The sequence below is a fragment of the Schistocerca gregaria genome, chromosome 6 (genome assembly GCF_023897955.1).
Source record: "Schistocerca gregaria isolate iqSchGreg1 chromosome 6, iqSchGreg1.2, whole genome shotgun sequence".
Lineage (NCBI taxonomy): Eukaryota > Metazoa > Arthropoda > Insecta > Orthoptera > Acrididae > Schistocerca > Schistocerca gregaria.
This window is the reverse complement of record NC_064925.1, coordinates 243,770,373-243,788,971: the sequence shown is the minus strand read 5'-3', so window position 1 is coordinate 243,788,971 and position 18,599 is coordinate 243,770,373. Positions and strand designations below refer to the sequence as shown.

The 18,599-nt window shown below is 40.6% G+C and overlaps 1 protein-coding gene across 2 annotated transcripts in view; it reads right to left on the bottom strand.

Annotated features, from left to right (window-relative positions):
- LOC126278124 (low-density lipoprotein receptor-related protein 1) overlaps window positions 1-18,599 on the bottom strand; it is a 688,899-nt gene that overhangs the window by 49,380 nt on the left and 620,920 nt on the right. For both annotated transcript variants that reach the window (XM_049978010.1, XM_049978009.1), the window contains 5 exons: window positions 12,831-13,138; window positions 7,010-7,188; window positions 6,704-6,927; window positions 4,732-4,908; window positions 4,463-4,608 (listed from right to left, as the gene is read on the bottom strand). In XM_049978010.1, the coding sequence (XP_049833967.1) occupies window positions 4,463-4,608; window positions 4,732-4,908; window positions 6,704-6,927; window positions 7,010-7,188; window positions 12,831-13,138 (1,034 nt within the window). The remainder of the gene's footprint in view (window positions 1-4,462; window positions 4,609-4,731; window positions 4,909-6,703; window positions 6,928-7,009; window positions 7,189-12,830; window positions 13,139-18,599) is intronic.

The window sequence follows — 18,599 nt, the reverse complement described above, 5'->3', positions numbered from 1 at the left end:
GTATGGTTGGGGAGAGAGAAGAGCACTGTCTGGTGAAATTTTCAGGGCCACATGGAGGCGCGAGAAGACTGACAGATGCAGCATCAGAAGGTTGTACGGCAGAGTGTAGGATGGAAGGTGGGGTGAGGGCCTCTCCATTCTTCCCTAGGTCCATATCTAAGAACACCAACCTTTCAGCAGAAGAAATGACAGCCATACAGAACCTCAAGACAAACCATGACCTAATCATGCTACCTGTAAACAAAGTTTCCAACACTATCATGAATTGCAGTGACTATCTGGCAGAAGGCCTCTGTGAATTATTTGTCTACTCCACCTATAAACTCTGCCAGACTAATCCCATCCCAGAAGCACAATTGAAAGTGCTGGGTGAGTTTGACAGGACTGGAACATGAAATTCTGGGTGTGTGGCATGGGCAGGTCTTGCACCTGGGTCTTCCACAGTGATATGATCCCTGTTGGCAAGGGGCTGGGATTAAGAGTGGCATAGCAATGGACTAGGATGTCGTGGAGGTTGGGTGGGTGATGGAAGACCACTTTAACAGGGGTGTGAAGGATCTTGGATAAGATTTCCCTCATTTCAGGGCAAGACGAGAGATAATCAAAGCCCTGGCAAAGGATATGGTTTAGTTGTTTCATTACAGGATGGTACTGGGTGATGAAGTGAGCATCCCTTTTAGCTGGTTTTAGAGGTGGTGGGATGACAGGGTGTGTGTGGTGAGATGGCACTAGAGATCTGTTTGCAGACTACGTATGGGGGGATACTGCCTGTCTGTGAAAGCTTTGGTGAGGGCCTCAGCATACTAGGAAAGGGGGTTCTTGTCACTGCCGATACACTGTCAGCAGGTGACCGCACTGCATGGGAGGGATTGTCTGGTGTAGAAGGGATGACAGCTGTTGAAATGCAGCTACTGATGGTGGTTGGTAATTTTAATGTGCACCCAGGTGTGGATGGGGTCATGAGAGAGGAGGAGCTCAATGTGTAGGAAGGTGGTCCAATGAGTTGAGGAGGACCAGCTGAAGCAGATGGGAGAGAAGGTGTTGAGGTTGTGAAAGAATGAGGGCTGGTTATCTTCACCGTAAGTCCAGATCATGACATTACCATCAATGAACCTGAACCACTACAGAGGTTTGGAGTTTTTGGAGGCTAGGAAGGTTTCTTCTAGAAGACCCATAAACAGATTGGATTATGGTGGGTGCCATGTGGGTGCCGACTACTGTGCACAGATTTGTTTGTATACCTTCCCTTCAAAGGAGAAGTAGTTTTTGGTTCAAATGGCTCTGAGCACTATGGGACTTAACAGCTATAGTCATCAGTCCCCTAGAACTTAGAACTACTTAAACCTAACTAACCTAAAGACAGCACACAACACCCAGTCATCACGAGGCAGAGAAAATCCCTGACCCCACCGGGAATCGAATCCAGGAACCCGGGCGTGGCAAGCGGGAACGCTACCACACGACCACGAGATGCGGACAGAAGTTGTTTTGCATTAGGATAAAGTTAGTAAGGTATATGAGGAATAAGATAAGTTAGTAAGGTGCGTGAGGAATAAGGTAAGTTGATAAGGTGTTAAGGAATAAGGTAAGTTAGTAAGCTGTTAAAAAATAAGGTAAGTTACTAAGGTGTATGAGGAAAAGGTTAGTGGGTTTGGAATCTGAAGGACATTGGGAACATTAAGTGTTCAATAGCTGCAAGTCCATGGGCATGAGAGATGTTGGTATGTAGGGAAATGGCATAGACAGTGACGAGCAGGGATTCAGAAGCGAAAGGGGTAGGGATGGCAGAGAGTCTGTGAAGGAAGTGGTTGGCATCTTTGGCATGGGAGGCTAGATTTCGGGTAATTGGTTGAAGATGTTGGTCAAAGAGGAACAAAATTCTTTCTGTGGGGGCAAAGTCACCAGCTACAATGCTCTGTCCAGGATTGTTGGGTTTGAGGATTTTGGGGAGCATGTAGAAGATAGGTGTGTGGAGTGTCATCCCAGCCCCTTGCCAACAAGGATCATATCCCTGTGGAAGACCCAGTTGCAAGGCCTGCCCAATCCACCCACACAGTCCTTCCTGTTCCAGTCCTGTCACAGGCTTGTCCTATTTCACCAGAGGCTGGGCCATGTCATACACCAGCTATGCTGTAATCATTGTTCAGCTTTTTATATTGTTATGACTACCAGCTAGCTGTCCACAATGATGAATGGCCACGGCCAAACTGTGACTAAGAGTAAGGCAGACCACCCCATGTCACAACACGCAGGTGAACAAAACGTAGCGTATTTACATGGCTTCTTCACTTTCTGTGGCATTCAGATCCTCCCGTACACCACCAGCGTATGTGAACCGCGAAAATGGGAGTTATCCTTACGACACATCCTCCGCTTCCGAAATTATCCCAGCCTCGACCTACAAAGAACTTACCGCTGCTGCACCAGCCGACCAACAGTTTCTGCCCAATCACCTCTATCTTAACATCCCCTAATCATCATTGTGTGCTGGCCTCTTCCAACACAAAGCTCCCCCCCTTCTCTGCCACACAGCCACCCAACGCTGCACCTGTCAGTCTTTTCATGCCTCCACCTAGTCACTGCACACTCTGTCAGACAGCACAATCCGTACTCCATTAATTCTTCCCCCACTCTGCCCACTACAGATTGCTGCTCAACATGACGGTTGCATTTCGATCCAAACTGATGAACTGATGGAGATGGTGACCATGTGGGTGCGAGGTGTGCTTGCTTGTGTCAATGTGTTTTCTTTTTTGAAGAAGGCTTTGGCTGAGAGCTAGATGTGTAACAATCTTTTCATTGTGTCTCTCTGCAAGTCAACGTGTCATCTTTATGATGAGTAGCATTCTGTTCTTCATATTGTTGATATTTCATCCTGGAGCTCCGTTGTTATAGGCGTTTTCATAGCACATCTATATTTCTGACTGTCTCATATATTTTACACAATTATACAAATGAGCTGGCACATTCCAAATGATAAGAGCAAGATGCCAGAGTGTATTGTTGACTAACAAATTAATACACTGTGACACAAGGAAAATGTTAAGAATAAGTGAAAGTTAAATTTGCAGCCAGTTCAGCCAAAACAAGTTCATTTGGTATCTTTTACAAAGCTTTGTTTATGGCATCAGAAAATTATAACATTCTACATGAACTAATGTGGACTGTCAAGTATTTCCTGAAAATGCATACACACTGCTGGCTGCCAGAATAGTGTATATTCAGAAGTATTTTACAGCAGTAAGGTGTAGTATAATAACTGCTATCAGTCACAATAGAAGGTGATTTTATTTAATGCACGGCTGTTCCAAAAATATCTTGACTTTTTACATGTTAACTGTTGTATTGGAACTTATGCTGGTTTACCTATGTTGGTATGGTTTTATTTTTTTCTGTCTATTTTTATCCATTCATTCATCTAAGTAGTATACAGCAAAGATTAAAACTTAGTTTGCCCGCAGCAGTCAGGCCTGTGGAGCTAACATGAAAAGATGAAGAACACTACTTTTCTTATGTTTGTAAAAACTCCTGTTGGATGTTTTATCAGTCTTGTACCGTCTGCCTTTTCCCTACCATGACAGAGAGAGGACATAGATTTCTGCTTAGTTCACTAAAAATGTGGAATATATTAATTCTCATTGTTCTAGTTCCTTATTTCACCTAATCTATCTACACGCATTGCCAGTATCTGTAATACTTTGGAGAAGCAAGAAATTTAAACAGAGCAAGCTGGACACCACAACATCATTTTAAACAAAGAAGAGCAGGTAAATGAACTGTCATCTAATAATCGAATATATATGTTTGAGACTTTTCATGCATATAAAAAATCATAATCCGGACAGTGGAGTGTGTGTCGCTGTGTGTAAATTAGCTGAGACAAACACTCCTGAGCGAACTCACTATTGTTGCACCTCTTGTGCAGTGCCAACAAGTTCCCATCATAATTATTATTCATAAAATTATTAATTAATCAGTAGATTATATTAGTCACCACTGTAATTATTGGTTACAATGGTGACTAGGTACAATGTTAATTGACACTGCAATTCATATTCACCATCGAACTTTGCTGTGTTTAATTCATCTGACTTCAAGGCCTTCTCGTTTAGCAAAAACTGTGAAACCCCATTCAGATTTAGACAGTCTGGTCAAAATTTAAGCACAACACCTAAACTGAAACAACTTTGATCTAAACATGCATCTAACAAAAGTATTTTATCTTTTATACTGTGACATTTGACACATTACCTCTTTTCTTCATCCAAGCCTCTTAGTAACAACAAGAAACATGTATCCATAGCAACAGTAGTAAAACTGTTTGCAGACATAGCTGCTTGAATACTGGTTTGCATGTTATTGTTCAGTGCAGTAACACACACACACTCTCTCTCTAAATATATCTGAGCAGCACATTTTTCCACATATTAAGTTCAGCTACAACAATAATAGTTTCACTTACATAGCCACTTGTATCATTTACTGTAGTTTTTGTGAATCCATCAGGACAAAGGCATGATGGCTGAGGCTCCATAGTTGTTTGATTCATTCCAATCACACAAAGTGCACTTTTATGGCAAACGAATTGGAAGGCACAAATGTCAGAAACTGAAACAAATTAATTATATGTAAGTTTCAAATACTGACACTGAATGAAGCATTTCAGTTTAGCAACAAATTTCTTCCATTCATAAGAACAGAAGTAAAGGTGGCACACATTGACACACTTACTGTTGTGATCCTGTTTGATCTTGTGGGCAATTATTATGTCAGTAATTCTAAACATGCTCTGCACCATAAATGTTGGGTCCCCATGGCCAAACTTATTCAGACGAACCACACTGAATGGACGGTACATGCTGACATACAGCGTGTCCTCGAACACATCCACTTTATATGGTTTCATTTCTGAAATACAATCAATAAGAATAGAACTGTAAACAATTAATAAGATCAAATTAATAGTTAGAATAAATTAAGATAGAAAAATTATTCAATTTGGTACACTGTTACTGGTTCATCAGCTGTTTCAGCAGAGACTCCTAGTTGGGAGTCAATGCAAACATGGTGTAGAAAATGCTAAGGTGTGAAAGTAAACATGAGTGCTCTAAGAATTCAATTCACAACAGAGCCACAAAGTATCGATGAAACAATAGTAAAATAACATGGAACAACAGAAGAGAGCCATGTTTTCAGTGAACAAGGTACACACACCAACAAAAGACAAAAAAATCATAACAACTGAAGCTGTGTACTGTATTAATCACTACACTTCTTTGTACTTCACAGTCCACTCACATTAATAATGCCACTGCCTATGTTCAATGTTAACGTGCAATAATCGCTCACAGATGGCAGGTGTCAGCACTGGCAGTGTAGGGTATATAAAGCCTGTCAGGGAGGGGGGGGGAGGGGGGGAGGGGAGAATACAATGAGGGATTTATCTGATTGCAAAAGGGTTAAGGGTGGATGCATTTCCAAACCAGCTAATTTTATAAACTATTTGCATGCGGCCATAGCTTATACTGTGCATGGCAAAATGGTGCTATCCAAAACAGGCACTGGGGCAACTGGGGTACACACAGGCCATAGATGAAAGGGATGAATGATGGCAGCCAAGATGTGTACAAGTAAATAGACATGCAACTGTTGAGCAACTGACAGAACAGATGAACTGAGGGGCTACCAACAGTGTACATGGGCCTTAGGAGTAGATGCCTGATCATGAACACTTGCTGATTGCTGTTCATTGGCTACGAAGACTGGAATTTGCACACCAGTACCACTGGAATTTGCACACCAGTACCACAACTGGATGTCCATTGAGTGGCGACACATGACTATTTCAAATGAATCACATTTCACGCTCCATCAGACTGGAAGCGAACACCTTGCAATGATTACTGGAAGGGTCCAGGCCAAAGAACAGAGCGTTGTCGTCTGGGGAATGTTTTCATGGCATTCCCTGGGTGATCTTGTTATTCTGGAAGGCACACTGGATCAACACAAATATGCTTCTATACTTGGGGACCATGTCCACCCCTACATGCAATTTGCTTTTTCTTTTTCCTCATCACAATGCCATTTACCATAAGAACAAGAAAATGTGTCACACTTCTCACAGTGTATGTGCATGGTTTGAAGAGCTTCAGTATGAGTTTAATGTACTCCTCAGATTTAAATATATTAGAGATGCATTAGTTACTGGGATACAGAATGGCAAAGTTCAGTAAAAGAGAACATAAATGATAGTAAAGAAAAGGAAAACTCAGAACTATGGTACACAAATGCTGTAGAGTACAAAAGGAGAACCAGCACAAGTGAAAACGATAAAAAAGGACACTGTAATAGAAGAGATATAACCAAACTAATACAACAAAAATACTGGATGCATAATTGTATACCTGTGTAATGAGTTGTGATGTATTAAAACACTACATAGTGACAGATGCATCCAGGTCCTTGTTATTTTAATGTACAGGACACTGAAAGCTGCATGAGAATAATGCTAATTTAAAAACTTAACACAGTACTTGAACAAAAATGGAGAAGCACATGAGATACTCTTTACGTTCTTTCCAAGAAGTATGAATGAGATGGTAGGGAAGTAGACATGACAAACTTTCTTGGAAGCCACAAAACTGAATCTCAAAATATGGAATGCCTTATTGTAATGATTACCGTACATGTCATAAAAGAATACCTGAGGGAAATATATGGACAATTCGTCGATCATGGCCATACAGATCAACACTTTCTACAGTAAGAGCTTTTGGATCACTCCAGTAGAGGCGACGAGCTGGATAATCAATTGCTAATCCAGCTGGCCATTGCCCAGATGCATCAATAAGAGTGTGGCGGTTTGTTCCATCCATTGCAGCAACTTCTATTCGAGCCTTTTTTCCACAGTCTGACCAGAACATAAGCCTAAAAAATAAGAAACAAAATAAGAATAAGCAATAATAATATCGTCACAGTATCAAGGCACCTCTACATGGGAAATACATACCCAGATTGTGGATCAACAACAATATCATGTGGCTGGTCCAGATCTGTACTGATGAGTGTTGTTCGTTCAAGACCATCAAGTTTTGAAACCATAACAGTGTCAGCTCCTGCATCTACCCAGTATAATCGTTTTGTAACCCAGTCAATTGCAAGACCTTTTGGATCTTGCAAATTCTCAAGCTGTACAAATATTTAAGAATTTTTTTATAATTATCTCATAAACAAATTTTCAATAACTATACATAAGCTATACTAAATTTAAAAAATTGTCATAATTTTCTCTTCAACAAAATCAGGGAGTAACAGAAAACAGTCATAAAGACCATTTGTTGTGACTCACAATACAACACTGTGAGGTTTTAGCTGAAGAACCTGTAGACATTTGTGTTACAGTATTTGTTCATTCATACACTGTTTTCTACACATTCAATCAGCAAAGGAAACATTCAGATACATGGGGATGGCCAGAAGAAGTTTCCACAATGTACTGTTGACTGTACTATAAATTAACTATAATTTATCTGTTACAGTCAGTTCATGTTTAAAACTGCTATAAATGTGAATATAGGAGAAAAAAGTATTTGTTATTTCAGTATTGAGAATCAATATTTCTCTGTGGAAGATTTTTATTATTATGGAAAAATTTTGTAAGGAATGAAGATCAGCAAAATAGATCTCAGCAATATTTGTACTTATCAATTTTACACAATATTTTTATTGCTCATGATTTTAGGATAAACACTTTATTTACTTTGTCTCCATCATTCAGAAAATAATTCAATAGAGCTACTGAAAACATGTTGTTTGCAGATAACAAATTGACATATATTTTTAGGTGTGTAACTCATCATATTTAGCTTCTTGACCAGATCATCAAGGAGCTGATTTTGTTGTCTCTTGTAGTCTATCTGTTAATCAATATTTTTTCACTGAGGATGTCAGTTGTCTAATTGCATCTATTACTGGTACTTATGATCATTTTATTTGTTGAGGCTGCCTAATATGAGATGTGTGGGAAAGAGATTTTAACTGTTTACTGTGAATATTTAAGCTTATACCATCACCCAAACATTACAATTTTCAAACTATTCTTTTTGTTTTTTGGGTGAAGAATTCTGTGGAACATGACAATACACTACTTGGAAAATCACTCAGGGGAGAGGACACTGGCACATGGGCGTGTGACTGATGCAGTACCACGCACTCAGTCACCTTATTCACAGATTTAGAGAAAATTCATTTAGTGCCTTCTACCAAAACCGAAGACATCTTAACAGTAAAAATGATGATATTCTCATATCCATATGGAAAAATGAAAGTACATGGTGACGCAAAGCATCCTTCATAATTTAAAGTTCAAATGAGGGAAAAAAACTATATTAACATGGATGATATACACTGAAGCACAAAGAAAATGGTAAAGGCAGAATACAGTGCTGGAGGAGGCAATGCCTATATAAGATATCAAGTGTCTGGCGCAGTTGTTAGATCGGTTACTGCTGCTAAAATGGCAGGTTATCAAGATGTAAGTAAGTCTGAATGTAGTGTTATAGTAGGCGTATGACTGAAGGGATTTGGCATCTCCGAGGTAGTGATGAAGTGAGGATTTTCCTGTATGACCATTCCACAAGTGTACATCGAATATTAGGAATCTGGTAAAACATCAAATATCCTGCAAGAACAGGACTAACGATGACTGAAGAGAATCGTTCAATGTGACAGAAGTGTAACCCTTCCACAAATTGCTGCAGATTTTAATGCTGGGCCATCAACAAGTGTGAGCGTGCAATCCATTCAATGAAACATCACTGATAAGGGCTTTTGGAGCCAAAGGTCCACTTGCGTACCCTAGACGACTGCGTAACACAAAGCTTTATGCCTTGCTTGGGCCCTTCAACACTGACATTGGACTGTTGATGACTGGAAACATGTTACCTGGTCAAACAAGTCTCATCTCAAATTTTATCAAGCAGATGAACATGTACAGGTATGGAGACAACACAATAAATCAATTGGCACTCCACGTCAGCAGGGGGCTGTTCAAGTTGGTGGGCGCTCTGTAATGGTGTGGGACATCTGCAATTTGAGTGACATGGGGACCCTGATATGTCTAGATATGACTCTGACAGGTGACACATACGTAAGCATCCTGTCTGATCACCTGCATCCATTCATGTACATTGCACATTCTGACGGACTTGGGCAATTAAAGCAGGACAATGTGACACCACCCACATCCAGAATTGCTACAGAGTGGCTCCAGGAACACTCTTCTGAGTTTAAACACTTCCACTGGCCACCAAACTCCCCAGATATGAACATTCTTGAGCATATTTGGGATGCCTTGCAGCGTGTTGTTCAGAAGAGATCTCCACCCCCTCATACTCTTATGAATTTATGGATAGCCCTGCATATGATTTTTGCCTTAAATCACAGTTTAAACATAGGGGTCCCAGAGACCCCACCTCATGCCATACGCTACAGAAATGTCAACAAGTTAACATAGCGATAGGCTGACATCGCGATATCAGAACACCAGCAGCAAAGATTGAATAGGACATTTAATACATATAACTGACATTCAGGTAGTGCAAATTACAATCAGTAATGAATTCCAACCATACTGTGGATGGGTAAGGAAAGAGCTTGCACTGAGGAATCATTTATGGTAAAAGGTTAATCTGTTGTTGCTACTGAGCAGGTTAACTCTCATCATGTAGTTCCAGATCAGAAAACCATTAGCTTGTGTTTATCACACTTTAGTGCAACTGGGATGCATTAATCAACAAAATTTCTGATATTTGAGTGCACGGAAACCTCATGAACTATATGAAAAACCACTGCATAATGATTGTGTTACTGTATGGTAAGCATTTGGAAGAGCCAAGATAATTGATCCTTACTTTTTTGAGCAGATGGTGCTACTGTGACACTCAGCTCTCGACAAGACACTCACATTATCAATACTTTTTTTTGTACAAAGACTCAATGTGCTGCAGATTGACCGAGTCTTTTTCGGTAGGGCAGAGCTACCATTCACACGACTCAGATTTCTCTCCAAATGCTAACATAGATGTTTCCTGGACACTTAATTTTTCACTTGGCAACATCCTCTTCTGGCTAGCACAATCACCAGGCCTTACCCCCTGCAATTTTTTTCTATGGGGTCTGCCTCCAGTAGCTGAGTGGTCAGCGAGACAGAATGTCAATCCTAAGGGCCCGGGTTTGATTCCCGACTAGGTCAGAGATTTTCTCCACTCAGGGACTGGGTGTTGTATTGTCCTAATCATCAACATTTCATCCCTATTGACGCACAAATCGCTGAAGTGGCGTCAAATCAAAAAACTTCCACCTGGCGAACGGTCTATCCGACGGGGGGGCCCGAGTCGCACAACATTTATTTATTTATTTTTTTCTATGGGGCTCAGGTGTCCAAACACTTTCCGAGATCTGTGCCAGCCCAAAGAAATGCAATATATGAAGAAATTGGTCTTATTCCTCAAGAAATGCTCATTAGAGTGGTGCAGAATTTCCGATGTCACATTGATACTGGAGGACACCTCTTGAGTGACACATTGTTTAATAAATGAAGAATTACCACCACATACACTGAAGAGGCATAGAAACTGGTACACCTGCCTAATATGGATTAAGAGAAAGTTTTGATCTGTTGGAAGTTTATCCCATTTCTGTCAAATTTTGCTGAAGCAAGAGAAGAAGGCTGTAGTATGTTGAAGATTTAGGCTGGTGATTGAGGCAGTTTGGGTAGCACAATAAGGTGCACATCATCTGCGAAAGGCAAGTACTCTGGTTCGTGTTGCACTCTGGTGCCAGATTTTAACTAGTCACACAAAATATATACAGTGTAGCTCTGCAATAGAAAAGAAGAACTCCACCTCTAGGTATTTTAGTTTTAGCTAAACTAGGTTCATCCAGTCAGTCAGTTGGTGAGTTCTTGCATCCGAAAGCTTCTGTCTTTTTATCCCATAAAAGGTCTAGTGAGAAATAAAATCTTGCATCAGTGGGTTTTTATGGATACTATATGAACCAGACTTAATGCTTCTGCCAATTAGGTGTGACAGTAACCCAGTATCAGAACCATTAGACAGTGTCATGCATGGTATGGCCAACTGAGAAGCAATGCATCAATTGTATGAATGTGTGAATGACACTTATCTTACAAGTGAATCACTAAGATTCACATCAACACATTCCACAGCACACTACATTGAGGGATCATTGTACAGCTTACAGAGTGACATTATGTCCTCACTGTTATCGATTTCATAAAGACTGATCCCTGGCTTCAGGCTCCTTTGAATTTATGACTATTCTCTATTTACAGGCAGATGTTCATTATTTTCTAATTAGTTGTTTCATTGCAAATTAAAGAAGCTGCAATGAGCTTACCATTATAGCTCTTATGGTGCAGAAAACAGTGACGTAAAGTTTGAACTTTTGCTGGGCACATCATACATCATTACTAACAAATAATACCGATGTTTGTTAGTTACGAGAGTGTAAAGCAGTTGCAGTCTATATGAGGCTATGATAGAACACATTTGTCACACCAATATCTTGCCACTGTAATACATAATACGCACCTATTCCATCTGCAAAGAGCGTCTTTGTTTTCATGTTCCAATACAACAATGTCATCACAGCTAGCAGCTGTGTGTGTGTGTGTGTGTGTGTGTGTGTGTGTGTGTGTGTGGAGTGCAAGAATCTGGCTTTTCAGAAGCAATAAAACTGGAAATTGTGCATGAGCACTAGATATATATACAGCTATGAATAAATGGATGGTGAAATTTTTTGCATATTTTTAATAATAAATGAAAATTCTATCTATTGTGTGCACTGATGAACTCGAGTAAAGGGTTGCTGCATAAAAAACAGGAATGCCTGCACTTCATTTCTCAACTTTTCCATAATGCCCACTACCACTGAAAACTGTCTTTCCACTTGGGTTTTCCTCCTTAAGGTCTTGATTGAAATCTGATTATTGTACCTTTCCTAATACTGATGTAACAAACAGTTGTCTTTACTGAGTGTAGCTCACAACTGTTAGTGCCATGTTCCTTTTCAGACCCATGATAAGCAAGTGCCCTGATAACTATTGGGCTCTCTCTATTCTGATCTGGACTTTCAATTGTTTGAAATGTCAAATTGTTTTAAACTATAATGGTAAATGCTTTGTTTTGACAAGCATTTAGTGTTCCTAGCATACAAAATATAGCCACATAAACTACATGGTGAATCTGACACCAATATCACAGCATTTGTATTGTAGAGCATGACCTTTGACGCAGAACTGTTTATTACCAGTGTAAACTCACTGTTACATGTATTCATCTTTATTGGCAACTCTATTGATCCTCAAGATGGCATAAAGGAGTGAAGCATGCAGACTACATATATAGATGTAAGTTGATGTATCCATTAAGTAACAGGGCAAATGTGGCCTGAAGGATATAAATGACATGGCACATAAATGGGCTGAAAAGCAGCACAGAATCTGGCCATGATATTGTAGAACTACAGGGAGTAGTCAGTAGAATGGACCTTAATTTGACATACGATTTCAGAAAAACAGAACCCTGGCAGACAAAGTGATTATGCATTGCAAATTATTTTGAGATAGAGGATTTACAAGCAAGAAATGATTAGAAAATAACAATCAACTAATACATACAAGATTAAAATTCCTGATTACTGCTAATAAGCAGTTGTTGGTAACTGACAGATAAAAGATGAGCACTCACTTAAAAGATAGAGCAGCAAATAAATGCCTATCTTTCATTTACATTTGCACAAATACTTACTAGTGTTCGTATATGATCTTCTCTTCGTGTTCTCCTGTGACCTGTAGTAGTAGAATCACTACTGCCAGCAGGTGCGGATGGGAGAAGTAAAGGCATGCTTTGTATATGATGGTGTTGATAATCAGACCAGAAAATTGTGCTCTCATGGCCCTCCCATAGAACAGCCACTGATTCAAGCTTGTAAGCATTTAATGTGCCACCATTAGCCTGCTTGACAGTTAAACTATTGCTCCATTCTTCACTTGGTTTATATGCATTTAGAAGACGTAGCTCAGCATCGTTAGCTACAATTAATGTGGGTGGTCCTCCTGTCAAAAACAAGAAAAAGACATTTTTGAACCAAACATATAACAATAATGATGTTACAATGTTTGAAATTTCAAGTACAATGCACAAAGTTCCATATACAGATATGCAAATATTTTAACATGTTGTTCTACAACTAAAACTAAAGAAAAAAGTTCAGATAAACATAGGTCTGCAAATGTTTAGTTACGGAGTTACAGTTAATAAACGATTCTGTCTGAAATCTAGCAACATCGCTAATATGAAGCCATTGCAAAACTGTACGAGGATAAACTAAAGCACGATTTCCATTTATTTTGTTGTTATTGATCTGGTGAATCTAATAAAACATGTCCCAGACATTTATCTGCAGTAGTTTCCAGAACATCCAGAGAAGCAAAGAATTTTGTAAAATTATCACTTTATTAACTGTTGTTGTTGTTGTATTTGTAGTCTTCAGTACTGAGACTGGTTTGACGCAGCTCTCCATTCTACTCTATCCCATGCAAACTTCTTCGTCTCCAAGTAAGTACTACACCCTACATCCTTCTGAATCTGCTTAGAGTATTCATCTCTTGGTCTCTCTCTATGATTTTTACCATCCACGCTGCCCACCAGTACTAAACTGGTGATAGCTTGTTGGCTCAGAACCTGTCCTACCAACTACTTGGCCCATTTTTTAATTTCAGGCAATTGCACTAAGTTTTCAACAGAAGTTGTAGAGAATTTAAGTTTGGAAAAATGATGGTAATAATGTTAACTTAAACTGTATGAACGTGTCAAAAAATGTCTCCATCGAGTTCATTCATTGGTACATGTATGAACAGATTTTGCTGCTCATTACAGTTTTACAGGGTTGTTCTTAATTTTGTCTGTTGCATCCATAATGATAGCAAGTAATACCTCCTTGTATTGACTTTGTCCTCATAAACTATGCCTTTCATCCATCCCCATATACAAAAATCCATTGATGTTAGATCAAGTGATCTGTGCAGCCACAGATGTGTAGCACTATGACTAATCCATTTCTGGAGAAAATCTTCATTTAAATGTGTAGTAATGGCATTGGTGAAATGTGGAGGTGCGCCGTCATGTTAAAAATACATTTGCAATCGCGTAGCAAGTGGAACATCTCCGAGCAAGCAGGGCACTTCTTGTTGAAGGAATTGTAGGTATGTCTTGCCAGTTAGATGTCCTGGGAAAATGAATAGTCCAATAAAGTGTGTGTTGAATATACCACACCACACATTTACGCTAAATCACAGCTGTAAATTGTGTTGTACTATTGCATGTGGGTTTGCTTCAGATCATATGTGCTTGTTATTTAAATTGTTTATACCATCTCAAGTAAACTGTGCCTCATCAGTAAATAAAATGTATTTGTGTAACTGCCGATTAGTATTTAACCAGTTGCACAACTCCAAGCAAAGGGGAGGATCTCCCAGATGTAAATGATGGACTTTTTGTTTATAGTAAGGATACAGATTATTGTACTTCAGTGTACGCCATGCCTTAGATTGTGTAATGCCTAATCGTTGAGGTATATGTCGTGTGCTGGTACCCAGGCTACGTGGAACAGCATCCAAAATATCCTCACCATCATCTTCACGTACCAAATGCTCGTACTGATTATGAATACAAGGTAGAGGACCTGTCTCCCATAAGATTCGAAATACTCCAATAATGGTCGTACATCTAGAATCCTCCAAGATGGGTAATGTAAGCGATATTCATTAACTGCAGCTGTAGCATTACCATCACATTTGCCATAAAAAAAACATCATATCGGCATATTCCTCTGTCATAAATTTGAAAGGCTACCTATTTCATAAATAATCCACAAACTAAATCTACATCTACATCTACATTCATACTCCACAAGCCATCCAACGGTTTGTGGCAGAGGGCACTTTACGTGCCACTGTCATTACCTCCCTTTTCTGTTCCAGTCGTGTATGGTTCGCGGGAAGAACGACTGTCTGAAAGCCTCCGTGCGCGCTCGAATCTCTCTAATTTTACATTCGTGATCTTCACGGGAGGTATAAGTAGGGGGAAGCAGTATATTTGATACCTCATTCAGAAACGCACCCTCTCGAAACCTGGCGAGCAAGCTACACCGCGATGCAGAGCGCCTCTCTTGCAGAGTCTGCCACTTGAGTTTGCTAAACATCTCCATAACGCTATCACGGTTACCAAATAACCATGTGATGAAACGCGCCGATCTTCTTTGGATCTTCTCTATCTCGTCCGTCAACCCGATCTGGTACGGATCCCACACTGATGAGCAATACTCAAGTATTGTAAGCCTACATGGATGGACTACATTTTCTAAGGACTCTCCCAATGAATCTCAACCTGGTACCTGCCTTACCAACAATTAATTTTATATGATCATTCCATTTCAAATCGTTCCGCACGTATACTCCCAGATATTTAACAGAAGTAACTGCTACCAGCGTTTGTTCCGCTATCATATAATCATACAATAAAGGATCCTTCTTTCTATGTATTCGCAATACATTACATTTGTCTATGTTAAGGGTCAGTTGCCACTCCCTGCATCAAGTGCCTATCCGCTGCAGATCTTCCTGCATTTCGCTACAATTTTCTAATGCTGCAACTTTTCTGTATACTACAGCATCATCCGCGAAAAGCCGCATGGAACTTCCGACACTATCTACTAGGTCATATATATATATATATATATATATATATATATATATATTTGTGAAAAGCAATGGTCCCATAACACTCCCCTGTGGGACGCCAGAGGTTACTTTAATGCCTGTAGACATCTCTCCATTGATAACAACATGCTGTGTTCTGTTTGCTAAAAACTCTTCAATCCAGCCACACAGCTGGTCTGATATTCCGTAGACTCTTACTTTGTTTATCAGGCGACAGTGCGGAACTGTATTGAACGCCTTCCGGAAGTCTAGGAAAATAGCATCTACCTGAGAGCCTGTATCTAATAATTTCTGGGTCTCATGAACAAATAAAGCGAGTTGGGTCTCACACGATCACTGTTTCTGGAATCCATGTTGATTCCTACAGAGTAGATTCTGGGTTTCCAAAAACGACACAATACTCGAGCAAAGAACATGTTCTAAAATTCTACAACAGATCGACGTCAGAGATATAGGTCTATAGTTTTGCCCATCTGCTTGACGACCCTTTTTAAAGGCTGGGACTACCTGTGCTCTTTTCCAATCATTTGGAACCTTCCGTTCCTCTAGAGACTTGCGGTACACGGCTGTTAGAAGGGGGGCAAGTTTTTTCATGTACTCTGTGTAGAATCGAATTGGTATTCCGTCAGGTCCAGTGCACTTTCCTCTGTTGAGTGATTTCAGTTGCTTTTCTATTCCTTGGACACTTATTTTGATGTCAGCCATTTTTTCGTTTGTGCGAGGATTCAGAGAAGGAACTGCAGTGTGGTATTCCTCTGTGAAACAGCTTTGGAAAAAGGTGTTTAGTATTTCAGCTTTATGCGTGTCATCCTCTATTTCAAAGCCATCATCATCCCGGAGTGTCTGGATATGCTGTTTCGAGCCACTTACTGATTTAACGTAAGACCAGAACTTCCTAGGATTTTCTGTCAAGTCGGTACATTAAATTTTACTTTCGAATTCACTGAACGCTTCATGCATAGCCCTCCTTATGCTAACTTTGACATCGTTTAGGTTCTGTTTGTCTGAGAGGTTTTGGCTGCGTTTAAACTTGGAGTGAAGCTCTCTTTGCTTCCGCAGTAGTTTCCTAACTTTGCTTGTTGAACCACGGTGGGTTTTTCCCATCCCTCACAGTTTTACTTGGCACGTACCTGTCTAAAACGCATTTTACAATTGCCTTAAACTTTTTCCATAAACACTCAACATTGTCAGTGTCGGAACAGAAATTTTCGTTTTGATCTGTTAGGTAGTCTGAAATCTGCCATCTATTACTCTTGCTAAACAGATAAACCTTCCTCCCTTTTTTTATATTCCTATTAACTTCCATATTCAGGGACGCTGCAAACGGCCTTATGATCACTGATTCCCTGTTCTGCAATTACAGAGTCGAAAATTTCGGGTCTGTTTGTTATCAGTATGTCCAAGATGTTATCTCCACGAGTTGGTTCTCTGTTTAATTGCTCGAGGTAATTTTCGGATAGTACACTCAGTATAATGTCACTCGATGCTCTGTCCCTACCACCCATCCTAAACATCTGAGTATCCCAGTCTATATCTGGTAAATTGAAATCTCCACCTAAGACTATAATATGCTGAGAAAATTTATGTGAAATGTATTCCAAATTTTCTCGCAGCTGTTCTGCCACTAATGCTGCTGAGTCGGGAGGTCGGTAAAGGGAGCCAATTATTAACCTAGCTTGTTGAGTGTAACCTCCACCCATAATATTTCACAGGAACTATCCACTTCTACTTCACTACAGGATAATCTACTACTAACAGCGACAAACACGCCACCACCGGTTGCATGCAATCTATCCTTTCTAAACACCGTCTGTGCCTTTATAAAATTTTCGGCTGAATTTATCTCTGGCTTCAGCCAGCTTTCTGTACCTATAACGATTTCAGCTTTGGTGCTTTCTATCAGCGCTTGAAGTTCCTGTACTTTACCAATGCAGCTTTGACAGTTTACAATTACAATACCGATTGCTGCTTGGTCCCCGCATGTCTTGACTTTGCCCCACACCCTTTGAGGCTGTTGCCCTTTCTGTACTTGCCCGACGCCATCTAACCTAAAAAACCGCCCAGTCCACACCACACAGCCCCTGCTACCCGTGTAGCTGCTTGCTGCGTGTAGTGGACTCCTGACCTATCCAGCGGAACCCGAAACCCCACCACCCTATGGCGCAAGTCGAGGAATCTGCAGCCCACACGGTCGCAGAACCGTCTCAGCCTCTGATTCAGACCCTCCACTCGGCTCTGTACCAAAGGTCTGCAGTCAGTCCTGTCAACGATGCTGCAGATGGTGAGTTCTGCTTTCATCCCGCTAGCGAGACTGGCAGTCTTCACCAAATCAGATAGCCGCCGGAAGTCAGACAGGATTTCCTCCGATCCATAGCGACACACATAATTGGTGCCGACATGAGCGACCACCTGCAGATGGGTGCACCCTGTACCCTTCATAGCAACCGGGAGGACCCTTTCCACATCTGGAATGACTCCCCCCGGTATGCACAAGGAGTGCACATTGGTTTTCTTCCCCTCTCTTGTTGCCATATCCCTAAGGGGCCCCATTACGCGCCTGACATTGGAGCTCCCAACTACCAGTAAGCCCACCCTCTGCGACTGCCCGGATCTTGCAGACTGAGGGGCAACCTCTGGAACAGGACAAGCAGACATCTCCGGCCAAACATCAGTATCAGCCGGAGACAGAGCCTGAAACCGGTTCGTCAGACAAACTGGAGAGGCCTTCCGTTCAGCCCTCCGGAATGTCTTTCGCCCCCTGCCACACCTCGAGACGACCTCCCACTCTACAACAGGT